The 27,766-nt window shown below is 39.0% G+C and overlaps 2 protein-coding genes across 4 annotated transcripts in view; one reads left to right on the top strand and one right to left on the bottom strand.

Moving 5' to 3' along the window:
- Positions 1-27,766, top strand: part of LOC135706725 (RNA helicase aquarius) — a 307,481-nt gene that overhangs the window by 14,603 nt on the left and 265,112 nt on the right. The window lies entirely within an intron of this gene.
- Positions 9,967-27,766, bottom strand: part of mthl5 (G-protein coupled receptor Mth-like 5) — a 111,515-nt gene continuing 93,715 nt past the window's right edge. For all 3 annotated transcript variants that reach the window (XM_065228384.1, XM_065228383.1, XM_065228385.1), the window contains exons 3-6: positions 12,025-12,152; positions 11,329-11,684; positions 10,762-11,265; positions 9,967-10,693 (exon numbers count right to left, since the gene is read on the bottom strand). In XM_065228384.1, coding sequence (XP_065084456.1) covers positions 10,435-10,693; positions 10,762-11,265; positions 11,329-11,684; positions 12,025-12,152 — 1,247 coding nt within the window. In that variant the 3' untranslated portion in view covers positions 9,967-10,434. The remainder of the gene's footprint in view (positions 10,694-10,761; positions 11,266-11,328; positions 11,685-12,024; positions 12,153-27,766) is intronic.

Below are 27,766 nucleotides of genomic sequence, written 5' to 3'. Positions count from 1 at the left end.
GCTACAATTAAATATAAAAAAATGTAACTCCATTACCATTAGTAGAAAACAAAAGCTACCCGATATAACAGTCACTTTAGGAAACCAGATCGTAGAAAAATGTGATAGAGTCAGGGATCTAGGTGTTATTTTGGACTCAAAACTTACTTTCACCGATCATTATAACACAATTATTAACAGAGCTAACAACATGCTTGGTTTCATAAAACGTTTCTGCTATAACTTTCACGATCCGTATACGATAAAAACATTGTACATTGCTTATGTAAGATCGATATTAGAATATTGCAGCATAGTTTGGTCACCTTTTTCAATCACACACGAAGAAAGAATAGAGTCCGTTCAAAAGCAGTTTCTATTGTATGCACTCCGCAAGTTAGGTTGGACTGTATTTCCTCTGCCATCTTACACAGCTCGGTGTATGCTCATAAATATCCAAACATTAAAAGAACGTCGTGAATTTGCTATGATTTCTTTCGTAAACGATATCGTATCACATCGAATTGATTCAATAGAACTATTGTCATCCTTAAATTTATATACACCATCTAGGCATTTACGAAACAGAAATATATTTGCTACAAATCGTCATCGTACGAATTATGCCAAATTTGGACCCTTGAACCAAATGATGGATACATATAATAAGCACTGCGATAACATTGACTTTACAATGACAAAAACTAAATTAAAGCAATATTTTAATTCGTCGCATAACGTCAACTAGAAGTAATGTTTTAACTTTTTCTTAAGACATATTATAAAAATATAAACAAAGACAAAATTGTAAAAATAGCACTTAAGACAACAATTGTAAAACGGTCTACACTGATTGACGACAAATAAATAAATAAATTCAAGGGACATAATATTATCATAGAGGTAACTCTAAGACTAGAACGTGCTCAACTTTTTGGCTCAGCTTTGGTACTCTCTTCGGTCCCAAGCTAATCGATTCACCCTTCGAAACATAGGAAAAACCAATAACCCCTCATTTTATCTGTCAAACTTTCATAGCGAATCAAAACAAACAGTGCGTAGTACTAGAATTTCGACTAGAATGGGGTACGTTAATCGTTTGCTTGGGACCAATAGGCTAGTCAAGTAGTGAGCCAATTTAAAATCGCTAGTTTCGTATTGATTGTTGATATTATTCTCAATTACTATATTAAACACTACCTGACGTAACATTTGAAGGGCCTATCATCTTGTGTAAACAAAACTTGTATGACCCTTTTTGCGCTAACCGAAGTAAGAGGAATGGCAAAACTTAGCTAATTCTCGTTTTTATCACAAGGCTAACTCTTTCGATTGAAGTGTAATGAAGAATATCCGTCAAGCACTTCTGAAAACATTTGTTGATACAAAACAGTGTCAGAATCTTGAGAAAATTCATGAAATCCCCTGGGTAGCATATTTGAATTAATCAACTCTCTATTCATCAGAACAACACTATCACAATGAACCAGAGGAAGCTCAGAGTTTTGACAGGCGCACCGGCGCAACCATCGGTATTTGAGAGATTTAGAACTGACCAGAGAGTGAGAGCGAGCTTTCTCCATTACTCGCTTTGCCTGCAATCAGATATTCAAGTGCACAGCGAGAAATGCACACATTTTCGAAGCTCTAAAATGAACTCGTGTTTTGTTTCTCTCATACATACGTGTTCGACGCTTCATTTCTATAACGCCTAGCTAGACTATCAGCAAGAAACGAAAATAAAAAATCAGGACGCTTAGAAGGAAAGGCTGGCTGTGGAACTTCTCGTCGTTGCTTTGCTCATCGCTTTCAATGTAACTAAAGCAAACCCCACACGCATCAATATATTGACGCGAAGGGGAATTATTGACAATAATATTGATGATGTGAATTCAGAAATATTGTCAATCTCGATATATTGACGTCAATATAGCATGTATTGACAATACGATTATTGTCAATAAGAGCAATCGTGTAGGGTTCACTTAACGTCGATTTTCTAGTAAAACGAAACCTCATTATGGCTTTCAATCCCCTTTCACGAACACTCTATCACCGCTCTTTCAATTTGTTATAATGCGTTATGTCCCGTTTTCGATCATTTTTTATAGATAAATATATGGATGGAAGATAAATTAAAAATATTACGTGTAATCTTCAAGTGTTCTCACGTGAGAAATGCTTTAAATGTGTTATTTCATTTTCCGTCATATACGACATGAAACCTCTGTTGATGTGTTTCATGAAAGAGAAAACTATCAAAGTCGAGCGCTCTTTCGCTCATCCGTTTCACCGAAGCTTGAAAGGAAGACCAATGGAGTGACGGGAGAAAGAAAGACAAGCGATTGAACATTTGTTTGTGCACGCCGACTGAGGTTTTAGAATGCTGCGAAGCTGTTCGACTTTAACAGAAAAAGAAAGCCAGCAGTCTCTTCGTCGTATGGATTTGGTCGATTGAAGCTGATATTGTGACGCCCTGCTTTAGGCACCCATACATCACAAATGTTCTTCTAATTTAAACTCACACATTCAAACCGGTCTGCAAGAATGATAACGTCCAAAGCGTACCAGACTGCTGTTTCCGTGTAGCTCCCGTTTGACACGTGACTGCTGAAAGTTTCAATTACAACTAGTGGTGCAAACCGCCATGTATTGTGGAAAATATGTGGTATGTTTCAAAAGGTGATAGAAGGTCTGTTTGACTTAATTATGATCGTAGTTTAAAATCCGTTTGGATATAAAGCGGGTGCTATCGTTACGTCATCTCCAGAAAGAAAATGTTGTGTGTCAGTGTAAATTATTGAATTTAACTACTTTTTGCTCATTCGTAGCTTTTACTTCATATGCCTGTACACACTTAGAAATACTTAATTTTACACGTGACGGAATCCATCTTTCACATAAAGGATGAGACGTAAACAAACATGGCATGTAAAATTAAGTGCTCCGAGACTGAAATGTTCGAAATTACGTTTGATTGAGCTGAATTTCGCGTCTATTATTACTCAAATTCATGTCAAAATTGACGCTCGTATATGTCGCTCTCACCTATGTTTACATGAATTTTTCTAAGTGTGTAGCTTATCATCAAAATCAACTGTTACCCAAATTTGAAGACACAACCGTGGAATTCCTTCAATGAGGACTATTTCTTCAATTACTCCAAAAGTGGGGAAACCAAAACTATTGTCTCCTTTCATCGTTATGACACAATTAGGGCGAAAGTGAACCCCATTTATAATAACTCCTTTTGGGGAAAAACATCGATGATCGCAATCAGGACTGGGATTAAGTAATGGTGCATATTTTAGGTCTTTAATCAAGCACATTCTTCCTGATTTGTACTCGAGGCGGTCGTTGAGTGGTTGTTCTGCTATATTAACGTCGTGCGCAAACACTTGCCGTTTCGCCAAACTTAGACAAACGTTCTTGTAGTTTCTCTTGAATGTGATATGGCCGTAGACCGGATTTACTAATACTTGAAAATACGTCTTAGCTTGATGAGAGACAAACTTGGAATGGCATTTTATTTCAGACTATGAGAATACATTTATTTGTAGGTTGCTTCGATTATTCGTCGCTTGCTAGGTTTCTACCTCCAACACTCCTCCTCGATGAAAGAATCATGGCTGCATCTCGAAACCGCGTTTGCTTGATACGTTGAAGAGGCTTCGTCATCATGTCTGCAATCATTTCGTTTGTTGGAAGGTACTGTGGACTGATGATTCTTTGCTCCTTCAGTTGATGCGCATAGTGGTACTTCGTGTCAACATGCTTCGAACGTCGCTCGCTGGAGTTGGATTCGAGTTGCTTGATGGCGCTCTGGTTGTCCTCGTTCACAGTAACCGGAAACTTGGTGTGGATTCCCAGATCGTCGAATAGTCGTAATATCCAGCATAACTCCTTGCAGCTCTCCGTTATAGCAACGTACTCGGCTTCCGAACTGCTCAATGTTACGCAATCTTGTTTCCTGGAACACCATCCAATCATACCACCTGCATACCGGATCAGGTAGCCTGTGGTTGACTTGCGATCTTTGGTGTCACCAGCCCAGTCGGCATCTACGTACACCTCCAGTTGCGTGGAATCGGCTCCCAGGATTAGCTCGTGGTCAATAGTACCTTTTAAGTACCTCAGGATACGCTTCGCCTCCACCCAATCAACCTGTGATGGGCAACTAGTTTTTCTCCCCAGGATTGAAACAGCTGCTGCTGCTGGATATCCCCGAGCGACGTCACCGTGAAATATTGGTTCAGCTCATTAACGATGGCCTTGTAGTCGTTTTCAGTCTCGCATGCTATAATGAAATCGTCAACATATAGGGTAGAGAACTACTTCGGCCTAATCGCCCATTTTGGGCCTATCGAGCAGAAAACTTCAAATAAATCCATGATTTCAGAGTTAACAAGTCAATTATGCGTTTGGTATGATACTTTAGTTAATAAGCTACCGAACGAAGTCAATGCGGACGCGTGGTATGAAGGTTTGCACCCATTATTCCCAAAAACAAAAGAAGCGCTCCGACCGAAACAATTTTTATCTTCATCCGATAGGCCGAAGTAAATTCAATGGCGTTTCAATTGCGTTTCAATGCGTTAGGCCGAGTTTAAAATCCGTAGGCCGAGTTTGGCGTCAAGAAGCAGTGTTGGACTTTTGACAATATCTCAACGATTGGTTTCTCGTTTTCAAATGTTACGGTACGTACGGAAAGGTAAATAAATTTGGAAGCCATCAGTAATAATAACATTCCGTTTGAAGCTAAACTGAAGTGGATTAAGAAATACTAAGTGCGGGTTATGCTTAATAGGCCGGAAATGGGATAGTTAACCCTACAGCAATATAAGCGTTCTGCATGACGTAGAGACAACATCCGCTGTGCATCCAGGAGGCAACCGCATGTAGACGGGTTCTTGTAGCTCACCATTCAAGTACGCTGTCTTGACATCTGCATGTTTGATGAGAAGTTTCTTCTGGCAGGCGACGCAGAATAGTGTCCGGTACGTTGTTTGCTTCACCACGGGAGCAAAAACTTCGTCGTAGTCGACTCCATATTTCTGCGTAAACCCTTGAGCGACAAACCGCGCCTTGTACCGGATGACCCTTCCATTCTCGTCCGTTTTCTTTTTGAAGATCCAGCGACATCCAATGGTTTTCTTACCAGCCGGCAGCATGGTCAACTCCCACACGTTGTTCTCGTACATCGATTGCAATTCATCCTGTATGGCTTACTTCCACATGTCTTTCTCCGGACCAGTCACAGCTTCTTGATAGGTGCGCGGCTCGTCATTGTCGTGATGTGCAACCCGACTGTCGGCACAGTAGCGTTGAGGTGGAATACCCTTCGTCACCCTGGTTGATAGTCACTGTGTACCTACATCTTGCTCTACGTGGATTGGTACCGGCTCCTCCTGTGACTCACCTCCATCGAGTGCTTCTGCTTCATCAGCATCTTCGCTTTCATCCGAATGTTCTTCAACACCGTGGAGATCTTCCTCTTCCATGATTTCACGATCGATTGCTGGTTCAGGTTGTCTCAGCTCCTCCGGTGTATCCGTCTCACTACGGTTTTGATTGAATAGCGATAACGGAAAGAATAACGTACCTTCGTCCTCTGTGGAAATTTCCCCCTTGTCGATCATCGAAGGCAGGAATCGGGCATCCCGGCTAATCGTCACTTTGTTCGTCTTCATGCTGATGAAACGCCACGCTTTGTGTTGCAACGAGTAGCCGACAAAAGTAAGTTTTTCGGCTTTGGATTCGAGTTTCGATCGTTTGACTTCAGGAATAAATACGTATGCTGATGTTCCGAACACTTGCAGGTTCGAAACGTCCGACTTGACTCCATGCCAAATCTCGTACGGAGTTTGATTAACCGCTTTCGTTGGCAACATGGTTTGCAGATGACTTGCTGTGTTGATTGCTTCTCCCCAGTAGAGATTATGCATACCTGCTTCCAAAAGCATACACCTGGCCATCTCCACCAAGGAACGGTTCTTTCTTTCTGCGACTCCGTTCTGCTGCGGTAAATATGCTGCCGTAAATTGTTGCTGGATACCTTCACGCTTGAGGAACGTCATGATCTTCGAGCCACGATATTCGCCTCCCTGGTCGGATCTCAGCACTTTCGGCGGTCTGTCAAACTTCGTCTTCATTTTCTGCACATAGTCCTGGATAGCGTCAAATGTTTCTGATTTTTCTCGCATCAGATACAGCGTTGTGTACCGGCTGTGGTCGTCAATAAGCGTCAGGAAATAACGACGACAACCCGGGGTCACCGTCCTCATTGGTCCACACAGGTCACTGTGTACCAGGTACATCACAGCCGTCGTTTTCTTCGTTGCTTCCTTTGGAAATGGCAGTCGTGCCATCTTTCCCTGCAGACAGGTCTCACAAGGCAAAACCAAACCGCACTGCTGGATATTGATGCCCGTCGCCAATTGTCGTTGCTCCAGTTCTTGGACTGCCTTGACATCACGGTGACCGAGCTTACGGTGCCAGTCATGCAAACAGTTCTTCTTATTGCAATGCTCAATTGCCGTACCCACGCGTTCCTCCGTCTGCAAGTGGTAGAGACCGTTGCTACGCCTTGCTACAGCCGCAATCCGTGTACCTTTGACAATCGTACAGCCATTGTCGTTGAACTCTACCGCTGCGCCTTTCTGGACGAGTTTCCCGACGGAAACGAGGTTCATATCCAGATCTGGGACGTACAGGACACCGGTGAGCACGATTTGCTTCGCTTCGCTGTCTTTCCCGTAGCAATGGATCTGGCAGTTCCCCACACCTTTCACGAATGCTTTCTTCCCATTAGCGACAGTAACGAAACTTGGGATATCATCTCGTGGTTTCTCAACGGATACGAAAAACTTTCGATTGGCGCACATGTGGGAGCTGACTCCAGAATCCACGATCCATTTCGTCACTGGTCCTTCACGAGCGCTGAAAACGAAATCCTCTTCAGTGGACTCCGTTTTTCTTGCATTTGCCTGTTGCTTGGCAAACTTCTTGGTTTCCTTGGCAACCGATTTTTCACTTCGAGAAACTTCATCCTGGCTCTGCTTCTGCCAAATTCTGCAGTCTCGCTTCTTGTGGCCGACCTTCTGGCAGTGGTGGCACACAATGGATTTCGATTTCCCGGCCACCTTCAATACCGCTGAATCCGCTGGAACAGTCCCTTTTCGCCTCATTGATAATTTTATCCTTTACAAGGACCAGCGTCAGCTCGTCCTCCGACCGATTTTCGAGGGTAGTCGTCAGCGCGTCGAAAGAGCTTGGTAGACTCCGGAACACCAGGATTACCTGCAAATCGACGTCGAGCTTCGTACCAGCGTTGGCCAGGTTTTCAAACAAACTCTCGAATTCTACCAGGTGGTCCTCGATGTCGTCTCCTTCCTGAAACTTGAGATCGCAAATCCGCTTCAGCAGGTGAACCTTCGACGTTAGTGACTTCTTTTCATGTTGCTTCTCCAGATTCTTCCATACTTACTTTGCGGTTTTCGTAGCCCGGATATGGCCGTGTTGACTCCTGCTCAGCAGCAGCCCAATGGACGCACGCACTTTCTGATCCCCTTCGTCCCAGGCAATCAGCTCCGCCGCGTTCACTCGGTTTGCAGCCTCTTCCGGCTTGACTCCGGGCACGATGTACTTCCATAGTCCTTCGCGAACCAGCAGGAATTCCACCTCCAGCTTCCAGGTTTCGTAGTTTTCGTTCGTCAGCTTCGTTATTCCGGATCTTTCCATCTTGAACTTCTTCGGGCCCAAAACCTCTTGAATGTGATATGGCCGTAGACCGGATTTACTACTACTTGAAAATAGGTCTTAGCTTGATGAGAGACAAACATGGGATGGCATTTTATTTCAGACTATGAGAATACATTTATTTGTAGGTTGCTTCGATTATTCGTCGCTTGCTAGGTTACTACCTCCAACAGTTTCGAGCAGCATTCATTTGTGTCTTAATACCCTTATTTTTTTCCTTCAAACACACGGCAATCGAACTGTGCGAGTGGTCCAACTTGTTTGATACTCTCCGGATAATGAATAAGGTGATGGATTTTGCTTGGGTGGCATTGAAACAATTTGAAAATCATATTGTGGAAAACAGTTATAGACATTTCTAATTCAACCAACAGGAAATCGGAAATTGTAGGCGAAAAGGCTATTAGTGTAATTTCAATAAGCACATTTATAAGACTCATAAACTCACAATCGTGTGTAGCTTTATGTCCGAAAAGAAAAGGAAAGGCTCTCAAAAGCAGTAACTATTGCGATGCTGTTTGTCTTAGCTTGTGAGCCTTTGGTTGCAGGAACATCTGGGCGGTAATGTTGGCTGATGGCTTATTTTTTTGGTCCCGGAATCCATAGTCAAAAGTTTTGATGCGATGATTTATAAAGTCTACGGTGAGTTTGAGTTTCTTGTTTCGATAGTAGTGAGCAAGGACGTACTGCAGAGTGATTGGTATTACTCCTTCTGCAAGATCATGCATCACATCAAACAGATGATTGTCTACTACATGAAAGGTTCCCAATTCATTTAGAACACATCCGGATGGTTTCAGTCCACATTCAATTGCTGATATTTCAACTGCTCTAAGTTTCTGGAGCTTATCGTCGTACCATGTCCCATATCGTAAATAATATTTATTCTCAAAAGGATTCTCATGAAATTTAGAACGGACTATCAAACATTCGCGACAAAAAAAAACTAGCTGATGGTGATAATAGACCAAATACCTCATGAATCGCCAAAGTGTCTCCAGCCATAACGATTACTGCAGCACGTATAACATTAGGGTGTTTCATTTTGAAAAAAGTGATGAATTTTTGATAGGCCACCCTCCAGTTCGATTCATAGCCCCAAAATATGAACCTGTGCAAAAAATGGTAAAGATTGATGAAGGTTTAGAGGTCGCGCCAATGATTTGGATTTTGTATGGAGATTTTGGTGAATTAGTATGGGAAATTATTGATTTTCGTTTACATTGCTCTAACTTTGGTTGTAGTTGTCCAAACGTTGAAAAAAAAAATATGTGGTTGTCATGACAATGATCAACAAGCCTGTTGTTGTTGCGATGAAATTGGCGTTGTTGCCTTGTACATATTCATCTGTCAATTTACCCTATTTTGCCATTTTTTCACATTTTTATAATTCTTGATACGCTGCAAAACTGAGCGTAGCAACTGTAGGCTTTTTGTTTATTGCCATAGCAATAACATACTAAATTTTTTCGACATTTGGACAAGTAGAAGCAAAGTTATAGCGATATAAGCGATTTTTTAAATTCTTCCATAGTAATTCCCATACAAATTTCAAATCATTGGCGCGACCTCTAAACCTTCATCAATCTTTACCAATTTTTGCACAGGTTCATATTTTGGGGCTATGAATCGAACTGGAGGGTGGCCCATCAGAAATTCATCACTTTTTTCAGAATGAAGCACCCTAGTATAACATACTTTTGTTGGCCAACATAAACTGTTACGCCTTTTTCCAGTTTTTTCATGTCGTCAACAAGCGGTGCCAAAGTGATACTCGCTTTATTTAAAGCCGGGAAGTTATCAGCACTTCCACGACCATCAAAGGAAGCGATAAGGGTATGTAATTGGCGAGGACACGTCTTGGTTAACGATTCGATCAATCATTTCGATGTAAAGGATGTAAAGGAGTTTGGGAATGAACCCACGATTGTCTGCCCAGTAAGCAAAAAGGGTTACTATTGAGCCACCGAGCACCTTACATCTCTAAAACAATCATACACGAGTCCGTCCCCGCTCATTACGAATCATTAGTTATACCCAACAAAAATTGGAAAAAGTTAAAAAGTTTATGCATGCAAAATGTAGTTCATTCCCCTTGAAAAAAGGCTTGTGCAGTTTTTAATTTTGCTATGTAGAACGTACACCAGTGCGAAACGTCTAGGATGTCACAGGATGAATGGCAATTTCTTTCGTATAAAACAATTGAACTATTGTACATGTATCAATTAGGTTATTTGTTATACTAAGCACTTGTCTTGTTATCCTACTTACTTCACTATTCCTACTACTGAGTCTTTGTAAATGTTAGTCAACCATTTTTGAGTGTTTACATTTATTCTAAGAGCTAAGCTACGTCTTCCTTAACACTAATCTAACAACACGTCGTAGATTTCAATTCGATTTCATCGCTTCGCAAAGACACAACATTTCACTTTGAACAACAGCGCACCTAATGCTAAAGCTAAACTGTGAAATACTTAGAATATCTTTCTCGTGTAGCCACGGTGAATAATGTTAATCCGTTCCGGCAACTACACAAATCTTAGATTCAGAGGAATGTGTTAACTTTCCGTTTCCATTTTGCTCCTTCGAGTCCGTCGATTTTCTCTCGGCGGCGGGAAGAGGAGGAGATTCTTTCCTAAAGATGCCCATCTCGACGAGATTGGTTCGACGACGACTTCCGCCGGAAGCTCCGGGTCAGTAATCGCCTCCGTTCATGTAGGTCATTTCATCGCCCCAGTCCGACGTTTGCGGGGGTTCATTGTAGCAGCAGGATTTCTTCAGCAGAAAGGTTACGTGCTTCTGCCGGAGGACACAAACGTACAGGATGACTGGCGCCTGCAGAGCATTGACGATGATGTGGGTGTAGAGCAGGGCGTCATAGTGAAGCCAGGACAGAATAAGGAACAACCATGAGATGCTCATGATCATGAAGATGAGCGAGAACATTACAAAGCTGGAATGATAGAGAAGGTTTTGTCAGATTGGTTTGGAATGTGTTTCAGCAGTGACCCAAAGACTTACTTTCCCCTCAGTTTGTGGTGTATCCGGCCGTAAGTGTTCATCCGGTTGATGAACTTCAGCGTGGTGACGTAGAAGAAGATGTTTATCAGAATGATAAAGGCAATCGGGGTGAAAAATACGGCAATGCCTAACCAACCGATGTTGTCCTGGTTTTCGAAGATGCTGGAATTCTTCTTCGCGTTCGGACCGTCCAGGAAGAAGTGCGAGAATATCGCCACCGATGCCATGGTAGCCGTGGCACCCCAAGCGTAACCGGAGTACCAACAGTACTTCCGACCATCGGTGACCCGTAGGAAGACATTTCGTGCCCGGAAAGTTTTCCAGATGTAGTAACCCATACTGTTAAGCCAGAAGAATGCGGCCAGAAGGCTGATGTAGAAGAACGAATCCGCTATGACGAAGCTGACGTGATTGCCAAATTCGGTGAATATCCGGACCAGGTCCGCCGCTTGGCTGATGATCAGGCACACCGTAATGGAGGTGACGATGTTGCCCACCAGGTCCCTGAAAAGATTAGAGCATTGATAAAGCTATCGCATTTGAACCCATCCAGTTCCAGACACTCACCTTAACGTGGGCAGCACAAAGTAGATTATTGCCACCAGCAGCAGTATCACGATCGCCATCCCGTGACATATCGGGTTAATAATCTTCCGCAGTAAAAAGTCCGTGTCCGTCCATCGCATGGCCTTCTCCGGTGAGCACACAGTGGCATATATTCCCTCCGATTCTTTTTTGATGTTACTCAGACCCTTGTCCAAACAGTACTGGCCCTGTTCGTAGTCGTACTGGAACGGGGCCTCGGTATGGATGCCGGCCGTATACAGGTGATTCCACTCGTCTTCCGGTTCATTCCGGGCGTGAGGGTCCAGTATCAAGTGTCGCACCTTACCGTCCGGGAAGAGAATCAACTTATCCTCACTCTATGCGTGTTGGTTGGGCATTGTTGTCGTTGTGCGGAGGGAAGAGACAGACGGAGAAAATGAGCAAACACTGTTTGAGCAAGTAATTTAACGCTTGTCTGACGATGTGTGATCTGCTGCAGCTGAGGTTTAGCTCCTGCCCCAGTGGCAACATTATCAGCCAGCAATAGCATCAGCAGTCACATCATCATCGTTAACAGAGCGGAGGGCTTTGTTCGGTTGAGACACCCTTTGATATCAAAGTCTGATGGCTGAAAAGATTCTTCATCCCATATTAATGTGCCTTTGCACAATGGCGGTGATGAAGATGAAGCAGGAGGAGGGGGCAAGGTCAACTTACATTTTCGTAGTGGAAGATGGGCCACTTCTGCATGCTGCCACAGTCGGGGGCTCCGATGATGTACCGGATGGCTTCCACCTGGACATTTTGCTGGCCATTGCGACCGGTGAACTCTGGCACCCAAGCGGCTGGAATGGAAAGAGAAGCTGTCAAATCGATTCACATGAAAGTGTGATGCAGCGTGTTCTTCTAAGAAAGTGGCTTTTGTGGCCCACCTGGAACCATTTATATAACGATATATGGTACAGTGGTGGCCTTTAAATTAGCACAATAGGCCGATTTTTATACAAACTAGCCAACTTTGGCATGCTTCTACTATGTTTTGTTATAATCAATTGAGCTGAAATTTTGACACAGAACTACAAATATGCTGAATTTTGCGTGCACGTAATATCAAATTATCGGAAGCGTTTCAAAGTTGGCTAGTTTGTATGAAAATCGGCCTATTATGCTAATTTATATGATAAAGATCCCTGTTTGATCCTCAAAGTGAATCGATATTTAAGTGCAATACCATCTATTTGTTGTAGACAACGTATTACAATTGATGTTCTTAACGAAAATTAATGAATTCTTGTTTAAATTGGTGAAATTGAAAATACCTACAAAACCTGTTTTCAAAACACTGCGGGTCAAAATACGCATACTAATTTCATGCCACGGAAGCATACATCTGGGCTTAATATTTGTTCTTTCTCTATTGAATATAAAAGCTTCACGCCTGATGGTAATGGGCATTTTACCCCCATTTCCCCTACAATGATACTCAGTTATTTGCGGCGGCAAATTTCGTTGTGACGAAGACTTTATGTGATAATATTAGGAGCGATCTTTTACGGTATCACATTGCTTAATGCGATTATTTTGCCATGCAAAAGTTCCAGAAATAGATGGCAATTTGCGATTGTTTTTTAAAATCACTTTGGAAACTTTATATCTAATCGATCTCATTATCACTTCGATACATCAAGAGTACACATATCTGCTTCCACAAAACGAACAACAATGAAAATGCTATTCCACGTTTTCGGCAGTACGATGTGCGATGTAGTAATAGTATCCCTGATTTCTGCTCAGGGAGTAATCATGATGGCCACTTGTACACTCTGCAAGGATCCGCCACAAAATAATATCGCGTACTTTACTCAATTTGGGGTCGCTGGATTTAAATCAATAATCAGAACTCTTTGGAAAGCTTTTGCATACATTACGGCGTATTTTAATATGTTTTCCAAGGTGCATGCAATAAACCAGTGCATCGGAGTTAAAATACAAGCGAAAGTGTTTGAGTTAGTTAATGCATTTTAGAGTAGTACTGAGAGTAATGCAAATAATTGCGGCTTGTCTTTTGGAATTTTTGGTAGGGTAAATGTTGGCTTCGGCACCCATTGACTGTTTCCGGCAACGAAAATTTAAACGTTAATTTCGTTGTATTTTCTCACAAAAATACGCTACGCTGAATTTGTTTAAACGATTTTTTAGTCTTTCAGCTTCATTCTGATAACATTTTTACGACTATTTATTATGTCAGGTTTGTCTTCAAATAAAATATACGCATTACAAAATACGGCGGATTTCGAGTTGCCGATAATAGAACCGTTGGTTAGCACTCAATTCAAATAGAAAAAGAGGTTGCTGACAATAGTCACACTCACCTGAGAAGTTTGGAGCGTTGTAAAAACGTTTTCAACCCGATCTGGACAAATCTGTCGATCGCAATGGATAGAATAGCAAACAGCTGATAAATTTAATCAAACGAACCCGTAATATGTGTGCCGGACGCTGAGAAATTTCTAATAGAAGTGCGGACGCTGCTTGGATTGACGAAAATACGTAAATTCCTCTACTTTTCTTTGGAATCAGTAAAATCAGTTTTTTTTTTAGAATGAGGCCGTGACAAAAATGTCTGGAAAACTTTAGCATTCATCGACTGCGTTTGATAAATGCAGCGGGTTATTTTTTAAACTTATTTAATTTATTTAAAATCATTGCAAGGCACTAATGAATTTTAAACGAATATCCTCCCAAGAATTCCTGAAAAATTCCAATAATGTTGGCATTCTCGCCCGAGAAATTTTAGTATTTCACGAAAAAGCGGAATTATTTCAGACATTTTGGCACTTTCTCAACAAGCTTAGACGATTTCTATCAGATTTCTGAAGTATAGCAATGACATATCTGTAGTTCTGTTTCGGTTTGAGGTACTCATATAGAAATCTTAACATTTCCTGGAGATAAGAAATTCTCTTTCAGAAGTAGTTTCTCGCTATCTGTTTCATTGATAGATAATTTTTTTTAGAAATATGAATCCTCAGTAGACGTGTTTTTTTTTATCAAACGCAAGTGTCACTCAAGCCATCCAAAATGTTCGTTATTTTATAAATTGCTGTGATGGCTCGATTGACACTTACCTTTGATAAAAAAAAAACACATATACTGAGGATTCATATTTCTAAAAATATCATCTATCAATGAAACAGTCATCGGTCGTCATTGAAAAGCAATGCAACTATGTTCTGTCAATCTAATTGAAACTTTTATTGACTCTGTTGTCTTGTGAATTTTAGCTATAACGGCCTCTTTTCTGATTTTTATCTCTCAATCTATGAAATCTACACGAAAACGAACGAATTTTCTAGAACAGTATAAGGAACATTATCCCGTAGACTACACATTTTTATATCATATGGGTGGAAAGTTTGTAGAACAAATACTTCAAAATTCTTCACTTTTTAAGATATCTTCGAGCATGAAACTAAGTCAAACTTCAATAAAATCACATCGAATAGTCAACCTTTGGTCACAAAAATGGTAGATAACACATGAAGCTTTGCTATTAAAGTTGTTACAGCAGTTTTCATTGTTTCAGTCTCGAGATACTTGAAGCACCTCTAAATCATCACCGATTTTGCTAAGTTCAAATTAACATGACGAACAGTAATCACGGTGCATCCCGAACATTTCTGTTAAAATGAACAGGTTTAACTTGCACCCATATTTTTTATAACTTATAGTATGGTTATAATGGGAACCTAGGCAAGAATTTAAGGAATAGGAGAAATGACTGTTATCTTAGCCTGTGGATCTAAAGATTAGGCCCATCGATAAAAATATCCTGTTCTTAAATTTGTCGTAGAACAATGCACAGTGGTCCAGGATGGGAGTTTAGCAAGACAAAAGTCCTAGTGCATTTATCTTAAGTTTGATAGGTGTAGCTAAATTTACATCTTGTACATCAGTGAACGCGAACGGGGCAAAAATGTGCATTTCAACAATCATCATCCGAAGTTGACATTCACGGAAAAAATAGAGCTAAAAAGCTGAATTTTTCAAGGACCACCCTCAGTCAATTAAGAAACATTGCTCCAAAATGAGAACGGCAAGAGCTGGAAAAAAGGTTTCTTGAGCAAAGTTGTTTAAAATCATACCAGCTACAAATTTGCTGTTTTATTTTCAAAAATAAAAAAGTTACATTCAAAGTGTTTTTTATGTTACTTCATACGCGAAGTTAACGATTTTCAGAGTTGGTTGGAAATGCTAACATGAAGCTTTAGTGTGATGATTTATTAGCTAGAGAATGATCTTTTTAGAAGAGGGTAGGTGGATAGTTCCGTTAGAGTACGGCAGTATGAAAATTGAATAGAAGTTGAAAATGAGCGAAGGGCCATTAAAGCGACAGTTTTTCAAGATGACGCACATTTTTGCCTAGCCCGTACGATGTACGCGGGGACTTGAAGTATGTCTCCAAGTCCACAGGCAAAAATGTGTAATTTGAATGTAACAACTCAAGGCGGAAGTAGCCGTCAACAATGCTGATGATGGTACAGCACGCAACAACCACCCTACTGCTTCCTCTCTGAGATGATCACGTTGGTCATGACGAGAGGAGCAACACAATAGTTGGGTAAAGAAGAACTGCATTATAACACACCATCGACTGGAAATGCTCTCGCAAAACGTGGGGCTTTAGGTAGTGATGAAAACGTCGCTAGAACTATTCCACAGCCGCAGTCAGTTTATGAGCAACAAGAGGGACGCACATTTTTGCCTGTGGACTTGGAGACATACTTCAAGTCCCCGCGTACATCGTACGGGCTAGGCAAAAATGTGCGTCATCTTGAAAAACTGTCGCTTTAATGGCCCTTCGCTCATTTTCAACTTCTATTCAATTTTCATACTGCCGTACTCTAACGGAACTATCCACCTACCCTCTTCTAAAAAGATCATTCTCTAGCTAATAAATCATCACACTAAAGCTTCATGTTAGCATTTCCAACCAACTCTAAAAAAGTTAGTTTTTCTATAACAATAAATGCAATCTGTAAATTCTTTAGTCTTTATTGTTATAGAAAAACAAACTTTTTAGTTTTGAAAATAAAATGCATGTTTTTCATAAAATTTGTAGCTGGTATGAGCCGTGGATAATTGCCAACCCCCCCTAAACTGTAGTTTATGAACAGCCTCTAATCGTAGAACAACAACTTTAAGCCATATTTTTGTACATAATTTTACTGCACTTGTGGTGTAATTTGTGCACTGAAAACGATGTAAAATGTTTAAAATATTGTTTTCTGTTGAAATTTCATAAAAAGAAAGCGTATTTACTAAAAGTTAAGAAATTTTACCATAAGTTGTCGTTGTTCTCCGCTTTTGTCAATTTGCAAGTATTCAAGTATCAGAAGTTTTCATTTGCCAAAAAATGAAACAAAATTTTAAAACTGGACAAGGTTTTTTTTTTTTAATACTTTATTATAGAGATTTTTAGCCATAGGCTAGTTCATCTCTTAAACTGGACAAGGAAGTTTTGACATATTTGTGTTTTAATCCTTTTTTCAAATGTTTTCTAAAAATTACCCTGGAAAAGCACAAATGTGAATGATAATCCTTCTTCTTCTTTTTCGCATATCAAGCTTATTGCGTGCTCTCAACTTAGTGTTTTACTAAATGCACTTCCACAGTTATTAATTGAGAGCTTTCGATGCCAATACCAATGCATGAATTTGTATATTGGTAATAACAATGATACTCTATGCCCAGGGAAGTCGAGAAAATTTCCAACCCGAAAGATTCCTTCGACCGGACCGGAAATCGAGCCCACCGCCTCCGGCTTGGTAATACCGTGCCTTTACTGACTAGGCGATGAAGCCCCCTGTGAATGATAACTGATAACAAACCACTGGCAAAAGACGATGGTATAGGAGATGATCAACCCGATTTGTGCCTTCCTCATAATTGACCTTTACTCGCTGGAATGCGTAGATAGTAGAAACTCTCACAATTTTCACACTGCCGTACTCTAACGGAACTATCAACTCTATACTTTCATCTCCTCATCTATCGTATTAAATGACCACTTTAAGTCTGATATTTGACGTTAAGCATCTTCAAATATGTACAGTTAAGATTCCTATAGTAATTTTAAGAGATCTTTCTGAAGACTTCTGAGAAGTTATTAACAAAATAGATGATCTCCTTTTGGGAAAATTTTGCATCCGGAAAGTCAGATGTCTGGTCCTCCGGAAGACCCGGAACATCCGTAAAAGTGGCAAATTAATGAAACTGATCCTGTAGCTCCGTGTTTTTTTTTTCTAAAACATTCATAGACGTCTTATCAGAATGAATTCGGATTTGTGACCGGAATATGAACCCTGTGGACCACGAGATAGTTCACCGGTAGATCCGGAACATCCGTAAAAGTGATCCTAGAGCTCCGTGCTTTTTATCGAAACCGCTCATAGACGCTTAATTACAATTAATTTGGAGTTTTATTCTTCCTTGATTTGTTTTCCGTCGATCTTGTTTTCCGTGCTGAACACCAATGCTACCGACGCCAGGGAGGCAGCTCCCACACCTGGACCCTACCTATCAACCCATCAACTCATGAACCGGAGACCAATGAAAATTTGGAGTTATGGTCCACCGGAAGATCCGGAACATCAGTAAAAGTGGACAATTCATGAAACTGATCCTAGAGCTCCGTGGTTTTTTCAAAACCACTCATAAATGTTTTATCAGAAAGAATTCGGGGTTGTGAATGGAATATGGACCCTGGGACGTAATGGTCGACCAAAAGATCCGGAACATCTGTAAAAATTGCAAATTTAAGAACGGATCCTGTAGTTCCGTCGTTTTTTTTTTCTAAACCACTCATAGACGTCTGATTAGAATTAATTCGGAGTTTTGACCGGAATATGAACCCTGGGGACCACAGTATGGTTCATCGGAAGATACGGAACATCCGTAAAAGTGGTCATTTCATAAAACTAAATTTTTGAAACCACTCATAGACGTCTTATTAGAATTAATTCGGAGGTGTGACCGGAATATGAACCCTTAGGACCACGGAACATCCGTAAAGATGGTCAATGATCAATGGTCTTGTTTTCCGTACTACCAATGCTACCGACGCCAGATAGGCAGCTCCCATGAAGGCGTGATCAGAGATTTTTATGTCTCATAAAACCCCGACTGCGATTGAACCCTGGCCCTTTGGGGTGAGAAGCAATCACGCTTACCACTACACCACCGGCGCCGCTACGGTAAATTCATGAAACTGATCCTAAACATCCGCGGTTTTTTCTAAACCTCTCATAGAAGTCTTATCATAATTAATGTGAAGATATGACCGGAATTTGGTCACTGGAAACCACGAAGTGGCCCACTAAAACATCCGGAACACAGGGCAAGCCAGTCACTAAAAAGTCTCTTTTTTAAACGCCAAGTCACTAAAGTCACTTTTTCTTGTAATCAGTCACTTTTTTCAACTTTTTTAGCGTTCATTTATTTCAAGATTGATCATTCTTTGCTTTGTGGCGTTTAATCGTCTTTCTCTATCTATCTCTACCTATGTTTTTTAATTTCGTTAAACATATGCTATTTTTTTGGTAGATCAATAAAAAAAACAGCAATTTATCCAAACTTTTTTAAGACACGGCAATCAGTTTTATAGAAACAGCATTACAATCAAATCCATTGATTGTTGAAGTTTAACACCTAATTAATTTCTCACTTAATAAAGTAAAAAGAAAACTTACTTAATTTGAGTAAGTCTAAGATCTCAAATTCCTTGAAGTTTCGTATTGCATGTTCAAGATATTAAACATTTTCAAAGTACCAGAATCAAGGAAAAAATAAATGATTTATTTTAAGATCGTAATTGTACGAACTTTGGAGAAGTTCTGAGTAATGAAAAGAAATGCTGAGAATTTCAGTGAAGCTCCATAAACAAACTGCGGGAACATAAGGAAAGTTAACACGCAGAAAATATGTGGAACTTACTGGAAGCTTTAAGAACCTCAAAGCGGTTTGTTTAGCATCCGAAAATTCAGGAACTTTTATGAAGTTCCTAGAATTTCAGAGAACTTCACAGGTGTCAATAGAACTTGAGAAATATAGAAAACATGAGGGGTATTATGCAAATTTTTAAGAAGTTCTAAGTACCTCAGAAAAGCTAGATCTAAAGATTTTTGTTGAATTTCAGATCTTAAGATCAGTTTCCGTAGCTTTTTGGAGCAGTTTAAAGATCTATAATCGTAGATTTTGAAAAAATCAGGATAGATCCATGATGTGCTGAAAAAAAAATCGTGAACCCTTAAGATGTTCCGAGAAGTTTAGGGAAATTTAAAGGTGATTACGGGAATTCCATTTATTTCCGAACAGAACCAAGAACTTCAAAAGAATTGAGAGCTTTAGAATATATATATCAGAAAATTTGCCGGATTATCAAACAAATTTAGAGAACTTCAGGTAACCATAGATAAGTTCAGGGAAAATTAGTGAGCGTTTATAATGGTTATATATAATACTTAAGGAAAATTGTCGAAACTTCAAGGCAACGTTAGAAACATTGAGGAAACTTTAGGACGTCCTATAAACTTCAGAGAAGTTTAAGAATTTGATGAGAAGTATTGTTAGCATCCGGCTAGTTTCTCAAACTACAAAAGAACTTCAAGGTAGTTTCATTAACTTCAGGAAAAATTTGGGAACTTTCAAGTAGTTCTGAAGACCTCAGAATAGTCCTTTCTGATTTCCATCGACATATTCCTCAACATTTCAATAAAGCTATGCTCCTAATTCAATTTTCTTTTAGTTTTTCTCGGAATTACCTTGAAATTCTCCACACTAAGAAACCCTTTGGAAAAATATTATATTCATTGAATTCATATCAGATTTCCTTTTGAATCTCACTCCTTCCCTGGAATTCTACGCACATTGAAATTCTCCTCAGAATTCAGTGGCATTTCTCCGCACAAATTCCTTAGATTTCTTCTCATAATTTGTTCGGCAAACCCTCCTGAATGTATTTTCCGAATTCCTTTGAAGATTTTCTGGAGTTATTCTCAGATTTAATTGTAATCCTCCTTTTAGCATTTTCAAAAAGATTCCAAGGACTTATGCTCCGGACAACTTTATAAAATTATCCTTAGAATGCCCTTGGAATTTTGCTCTGAAGGAGTTGTGCTCCTCGAAAATTTTCAGAGTTTTCATTAAATTTGCTTTTAATTCAATTCAGGGTTTCTTGAAATTTTACTCAAAACTTTCAGGCTTCACAAGAAATCTAAAATTCTTCAGAACTACCTTGAAAGCAGATTGCATTTGATGAGGTCATTAGAAATTATAATAAAATTCCACGAACTTTTAAAACTGAGCATGGATTTTTACTCCAGATTCTTGAAAGTTTCTTGAAGTATTATAGCTTTTAAGTCCAGAACTAGTTCAAATTAAAATTTCTAGGAAATATGCATGTTCCAAACAAAAAGAAATCAAGCCTCTTTTTTTTTCAATTTATTTGTTAATGAATATTAGTCCACTGTGGATCTATAAAGTTCAAAGTGTGAATGTAAATAACGAGAAACATTAAATGCTTGTATTTTTAAATTCATTCTTTTCTATCCTTAGTAAAACAATTATTAAATTCTCTGAGCCTTCCAGATATTTTGAGGAAAAATAAAATTTTCTGAGGATTCCCGGTTTTCCAGGTTTTTGCAGTTAGTAGACACCCTGACTAATACCGTGTGTTTGGCTTTAAATATTTCGTTGTAAAGGTTCATATCGTACATAAGTGTTTATGAGATACTTGTTGAATAAGTCTAAAACATCAAACATTTATTTTCTCTTAAATCAATTTTTAGTCACTTTTTTTACAAATATAAGTCACTATTTGGTCACTTATTTCTTCAAAATGGTCACTATAATTACTATTTTGACAGCAGTGAACGCTACCAGCCCTGGGAACATCCGTGAAAGTGATCCGCGTTTTTTTCGAAACCTCTTAAAGACGTCTTCTTCTTCTTCTTCTTCTTCTTCTTCTTTTTTTCTTCTTCTTCTTTTTTCTTCTTCTTCTTCTTCTTTTTCTTCTTCTTCTTCGCATTTCAAGCTTATTGCATATCACATATTAGCTTATTGCGTGCTGTCAGCTTTTGATGCCTGTCCCATTTTTGCATTGGTATAATTGTGTGGCAAGTCCAATCATACTTCTATACCCAGGGAAGTCGAGAAATTTTCCAACCCGAAAAATTCCTAGACCGGACCGGGAATTGAACCCAGCCACCTCCAGCATGATCTTGCTTTGTAGCTGCGCCTATACCGATTGAGCTAAAGACGTCTTATCAGAATGAATTCAGATTTGTGACCGGAATATTAACGCTGAGGACAAGAAAATGGTTCACCGGAAGATCCGGAACATCTGTTAAAGTAGTCAATTCTTAAAACTGATGCTAGAGCTCCACTTTTTTTTCAAAGCAACTCATTAGCGTCTTATCAATAAGAATTCGGAGTTGTGTTCGGAAATGTACCCTTGGGTCCACGGAATGGTCCTCCGGATGATCCAAATCATCCCTAACAGAGGTGAAATCATTAAACTGATCGTAGAGTTCGTATGATTTTTCGAAATCACTTATAGATGTCTCATCAGAATAAAATGGGAGTTTTGTCCGGAAAATGGACCCTTGGGACCACTAGAAAGATCCGGAACATCAATAAAAGTGTTTAGTTCTTGAAATTGAGCCTAGAGGTCCGTTTTTTCAATACCACTCATTGGTGTCTTATCAGAATGAATTCGGAGTTATGACTAGAAAATAGACCCTGGATGGTCCTCCTGAAGATCCGAAATCTGCTAAAGTGGTCAATTCATGAAACTGACCCTAGAGCTCCGTGTCTTTTTTTTCGAAAACTCTCATAGACGTCATATAAATATGAATTCGGAGTTGTGATCGAAAAATAGACCCTGTGACTATAGAATACTCCTCTGGCAGATCATAGACGTCTCATCAGAATGAACTTGGAGTTGTGACTGGAAACTGGACCTCGGGGTCATTGGAAGGTCCTCCGGAATATCCGGAACATCCGTTAAAGTGGTTAATTCAAGAGAACTGATCTCAGCACTCTATGGTTTTCTTAGAACTGCTCATAGATGTGATTTTTCAATTTATTATCATGGGTGATTTCTAGGTGGTATACAAGTATTTAATAACTTCTAGGCGCTTTTAGTGGAATTTTTAGTTAACGCGGGACTATCTTTAATGTTCATAGTTTTTATTCATCACATCATAATTTAATCAATAAACCATTTAAAAATATAGTCTTATTGAGTTTTTATTCATATTAATTTATGAGTGGTTTCGAAAATAACGTGGAGCTCTAGGATCAGTTTTATGAACTGATCACTTTTACGGATGTTGCGAATCTTCTGGTGGCCAACTAGGGTAACCAACTTGAATTGGACCCCTACATATTTTGGACCCTTTTCATATATTTTCCTCGCTTACTGTCTAGTTTCTTCAAATTCATCTGGGTTGATGTTGTAATTACATTCTTTCAATTACTTGCTATGTCTCAAGATCATTAGTTCACCTCAAATTGCTTACAATTGCTCAATTTATGCAGTTTTAGAAAATGTTATCGAAAAAGTTTCATGTTTCGACGTTTGTCAAGAGGAATCGGCGTTAGTGTACTTGTTTTAAATTTGGTCTAAAATATACAATTCAATGATTTTTTTATCAAATCAGTTTATCTGACTTTGGAAGATGTATTTGACGTGTTTATAAAGATTTCACCTTAAGATTTTACTTAAAAAGTATTAAATAAAAAAGTGTCCAAAAAAGATCGTAAAAAAATGTTACCAACTTATTTTGGACACTTATCAAATGAAAATCATCAAAAGAGCGACAAAAAAATTCCGGTTGGTCGATCGTGCTATTATCTCAGATTTCTGATTAAATTGGTAAGTAAATCAATCAAAATTATATGAATTCATTGTTTTTAAATATATTTCTTGTTTATCAGGCGATTCAAAATGGGAAAAACGGCAAAACACGTAGAGTGGTCCACTCTGAGTTTTCCTAGTTTTCCTAGTTCCTAGTTTTCCACAAAAGTTTTCCTATCTCCCAAACGCATTTAACTAAGGGGCTGTTCATAAACTACGTAGACGCTTTAGGGGGGTGGGAGCGCTTGGCAGATGTCTACGGTCCATACATTTTTTTAAATTTTGTGTTTGAGACTGTCTTCTACGGAAGGGGGGGGGTTGAAATCTCTCAAAAACCGTCTACGTAGTTTATGAACAGCCCATACAAAAAATAATATGGACTGCAAGCATAGAGTCAGGTCTCCGTATTAAGATTTACTTCGGAACGATTTTTTTAATGGTATGATCAGTTGTTTCCTTATGTTATATTCTATTTCCCCGTTACTCGCGCCAACTTTTGTAACACGAGTACTCACGCGTTGTACTTTGTACAACAGTGTGAGTTTTCCATTTCCATTTTGCAGCCGAGCTACCAATCGATCTGAAATCAACGAGTATTCCTCAAAAAACTTGCTTTTAACTAAACAAGCTAAATATTTATTACAGTTAACCCCCAAAATATGCGGATAATAGAGAAAATGTAAATGGAAACCGCGTAAATGGTGTCCATACTACGAGGGTTCTGACTTAATTGGTTACAACATGGAATATCTCGAGATCCTGACCAGATAGAAAGTTACTGTCTTTGCCAAAGTAGTTCTAGAAATCATAACCTTTTTGCTGGTGGACAGTAGTTCAAAATTTACTCACTACATAGCGCTAGTATACATGTGAAGTTCTCGCATGTGATATATCTCGAAATCCTGACCAGATAGAAAGTTACTGTCTTCGAAAAAGTTGTTCAGGAGTTCAAAGCCTATAGTTCAGAATTTTTTCACTATATGGTGCTAGTATATACGTGAAATTCTCATATAAAATATCTCGAAATCCTGATCATATAAAAAGTTACTGTCATCGGCAAAGTTGTTCAGGAAGTCAAGGCCTTTTTGCTGGTGGACTTAAGTTCAGAGTTTTCTCACTTTGCAACGCTAGTATACATGAGGAATTCTCGCATATAAAATATCTCTAGATCCTGACCAGACAGAAAGTTACTGTCTTCGGCAAAGGATGTTAGGATCTTTTCGTTGGTGTACAGTAATTAAGAATTTTCCCTTTACGTGGCACTAGTATGCGGGTCATTCAGAGATATTTTATATGCAAGGATTTCACGTATCTTTCAACGTCACCTAGTGAGAAAATTATGTACTTTCCACCAACGATAGGGTTTGATCTCCTGGACAACTTTGCCGCTTACAGTACATTTTTAGCAGGTCTTGAGATATATCATATGCGAGAATTGCACGTATATACTAGTACCATGAAGTGAAATATTCTGAACTACCGTCCACTAGCCAAAAAGCCTTGATCCCCTGAACAACTTTGCCCAAGACAGTAACATTCTATCTTGTCATGCTCTCTAGATATTTTATATGAGAGAATTTAACGTGTATACTAGAACTACATAGTGAGAAAATTCTGAACTATTCTACTCCAAGCAATAGGCTTTGACCTCCTGAACAACTTTTTCAAACACAGTAACTTTATATTTGGTCAGGATCTCGAGATATATCATATGCAAGAAGTGTATATGTATACAAACGCCACGTGGTGAGAAAATTCTGAACTACTGTCTACCAGTCGAAAAGTCTTGACCCCCTGAACAAGTTTGCCCAATACAGTAACTTTCTAGCTGGTCAAGAACTCGAGCTATTGTATATGCGAGAATTACACGTATATACTAGCGCCTCGTAGTGTGAAATTTCTGAACTACTCCACCAACGAAAAGAGCTTGACTTCCTGAGCAACTTTGCTGAAGGCATTTACTTTCTATCTGGTCAGGATCTAGAGATATTTTATACACGAGAATTTCACATGTATACTAGCACCACGAAGTGAGATAATTCTGAACTATTGTACACTAAGAAATAGGCTTTGACCTCCTGAACAACTTTGCCGAAGACAGTAACTTTCCATGTTGTAACCAATTAAGTCAATCCCACGTAGTATGGACAATGGTTTCCATTTACATTTTCTCTATTATCCGCATTTTGGGGGTTAATTGTAATCAAAGTTTAGCTTTTTTAGTTCAAAACAAGTTTTTTGAGGAATACAAGTTGGTTTCAGATCGATTGGCAGCAACAAAATGGCAATGGAAAACTCATATGGGTTGTACAAAGTACAACAGCGCGAGTAACGGGGGGTTAACTTTTATGCATACCGTAAAACGGGGTGTAATTGATCAGCGGGGCAAAATTGATCGCTGAAATTTCTCGTGATATTTTTTCATGTGTAACATGTTTTTCGTTACTAAGCGTGCAAATGTATCTTTGTATACATTGTAAAAATATTATGCATAAGTACAATATTGGGTATACTCAGCGATCAAATCCACCCCGCTGATCAATTTCACCCCGTTTTACGGCACCTTCTTTGAAAATTTTCCCACCCAGACGGACCTAACAAATGCGAGGTAGGAAGAAGTGACCGTCGTAATTAATTTAAGGCTCATACGTTGAAAGAACTTCAGCATGTCCAAAATATATTCGTTCCCATTCAGTGTGTCCAAAATATATAATGGACACTGTCCAAAATCAAGTGGAAGGGTCCAAAATATGTGAATATCATGATGTGAAAAGAATTATTTTTCGAGTATATATCAATAAATAAAACATCTAGTGACATTTTACATCCAAGATGAGTAGCTTTCGAACACAACCGCATGTAAATTGCATAATAATAATAAACAAATAATATTATTTTGACATAAACGTGATCTCACTTCCTCTAGGGGTCCAAAATCAGTTGGTTACCCTACCTGCTTAAAAACTTCTCCAAAGACATCAGGAAGTTATTTCTTCAAATTGCCGTACAATCAGTGTTTGGTCCCAATTAGCTCAAATCCCATATGGTACGTGCATTCGTTAATGCCGGATCGACCGTACTATAGGAATCCAGTGGTATCAGTACTAAAGGAATCCGGCAAGAACTAATCCATAATATAGGAATCTTGATTGTATTCTCATTAAGTTTCTCCAGTCAATTCTTCAAAGTACCAAAACCTTCGGTCCAATGACCAACCCAGTAGCATTATGCCTAGTGCCCTTCGATAAATGTACATTAGGGTGCCTATGAAATGTATGGGAAAATAGTGACCATCGAATTTTTCAAACCGACGATATATAAAATATTCATTGCCTCGAAAATAGACCCTAAAGAAAATTTGAGCTCAATCGGATATGATTGGGGTGGCGCAAAGTCATTTGGCATCAAACAAAAAAATCGATTTCCGTAATTTCACTAAGTACCAGAAAGTCGGTTTTTTTAAAACAAATATTTCGAGTTTACATTGGATCTCGACAATTCAACTATTTTTAAGCCATTTTGGGTGATTTTTCATCATATCCTGTTGATCCCAAATTTTTCATAGGGTCTTTTTCTGAAGCAATGAACATTTTGTAAATGGTCGGTTTTATTGGCACCCTAATGTACATGTAACATAGCATAATATCAACATTCTGAGACATTTAAAAACATTCAATTTTCGCAATTCGATCTTCGAAAAATATTGAACATAAATTAATCATTTGGATTTCCAGCATTTATAATAAAATTCCGTGTCTTTTTTTTAAGCGACAGGTATTGCTGAAATCAACCATATGCAGGTAATACTTTTTTACCATAATTAGCAGTTTATAGGAATCCGGGAATTAAATGTTGAGCACCCGGGAAATACCGGAACAAACGGGAATCTAATTTCATTAATCCAGTGGCCTGAATACAATGTCTAGCTGTCCATGAAAAATCTTTGATTTTTATGATTACAAATCCATTCTGCACGTGTGAGCGCGAAAGCCAACAGTAACTGACACAAAAAAAGAATATTAAATTAGGAAAAAAGAAAGAAAGATGCTAAGGTGCAGCTGTCTCCTGCCTATTGTTCGCCTAGTTTTTTTTTTTCTATGCTTTTTCCTGATGCTATCTATGGGTCCAAGATTCAGGAATCGCCATGGGAGTCATAGCTGCAAGCGAATCATAAGTAGGTCAAAACGAAAAACTATAGGGTTTTTAAACTAATTTCCGTCCTACTAAGCACAACCCGCGCTTTACCGCTCTTTTCTGAACTAGTTTAAACAAAAAATGGAACATTTCTGTCAAAGATTACTTCTAAATTTATTCACCTTAGATTTGATAAAAAGTCACAAATTGTTGAGATATTGTTTAAAATCTAATAATGCTTCTTGATTCTGAAATCGTTCTACGAGTATCAATTCCGTCCTAATGCATTGAAACGCCATTAGATTTTTTTCGTCCTACGGATAAACGTAGAAAAGGGGATTCGCTAGGAGCGCTTCTTTTGTTTTGAGAACAATGAGCGTAAATATTCATACAATGCGCTCTAAC

The sequence above is a fragment of the Ochlerotatus camptorhynchus genome, unplaced genomic scaffold, assembly GCF_037179485.1.
Source record: "Ochlerotatus camptorhynchus isolate MF236.1 unplaced genomic scaffold, CSIRO-AGI_Acam_v1.1 ptg000290l, whole genome shotgun sequence".
In the NCBI taxonomy this organism is placed as follows: domain Eukaryota; kingdom Metazoa; phylum Arthropoda; class Insecta; order Diptera; family Culicidae; genus Ochlerotatus; species Ochlerotatus camptorhynchus.
The sequence above is the reverse complement of the archived record's forward strand: the minus strand, read 5'-3'. Positions and strand labels throughout refer to the sequence as shown.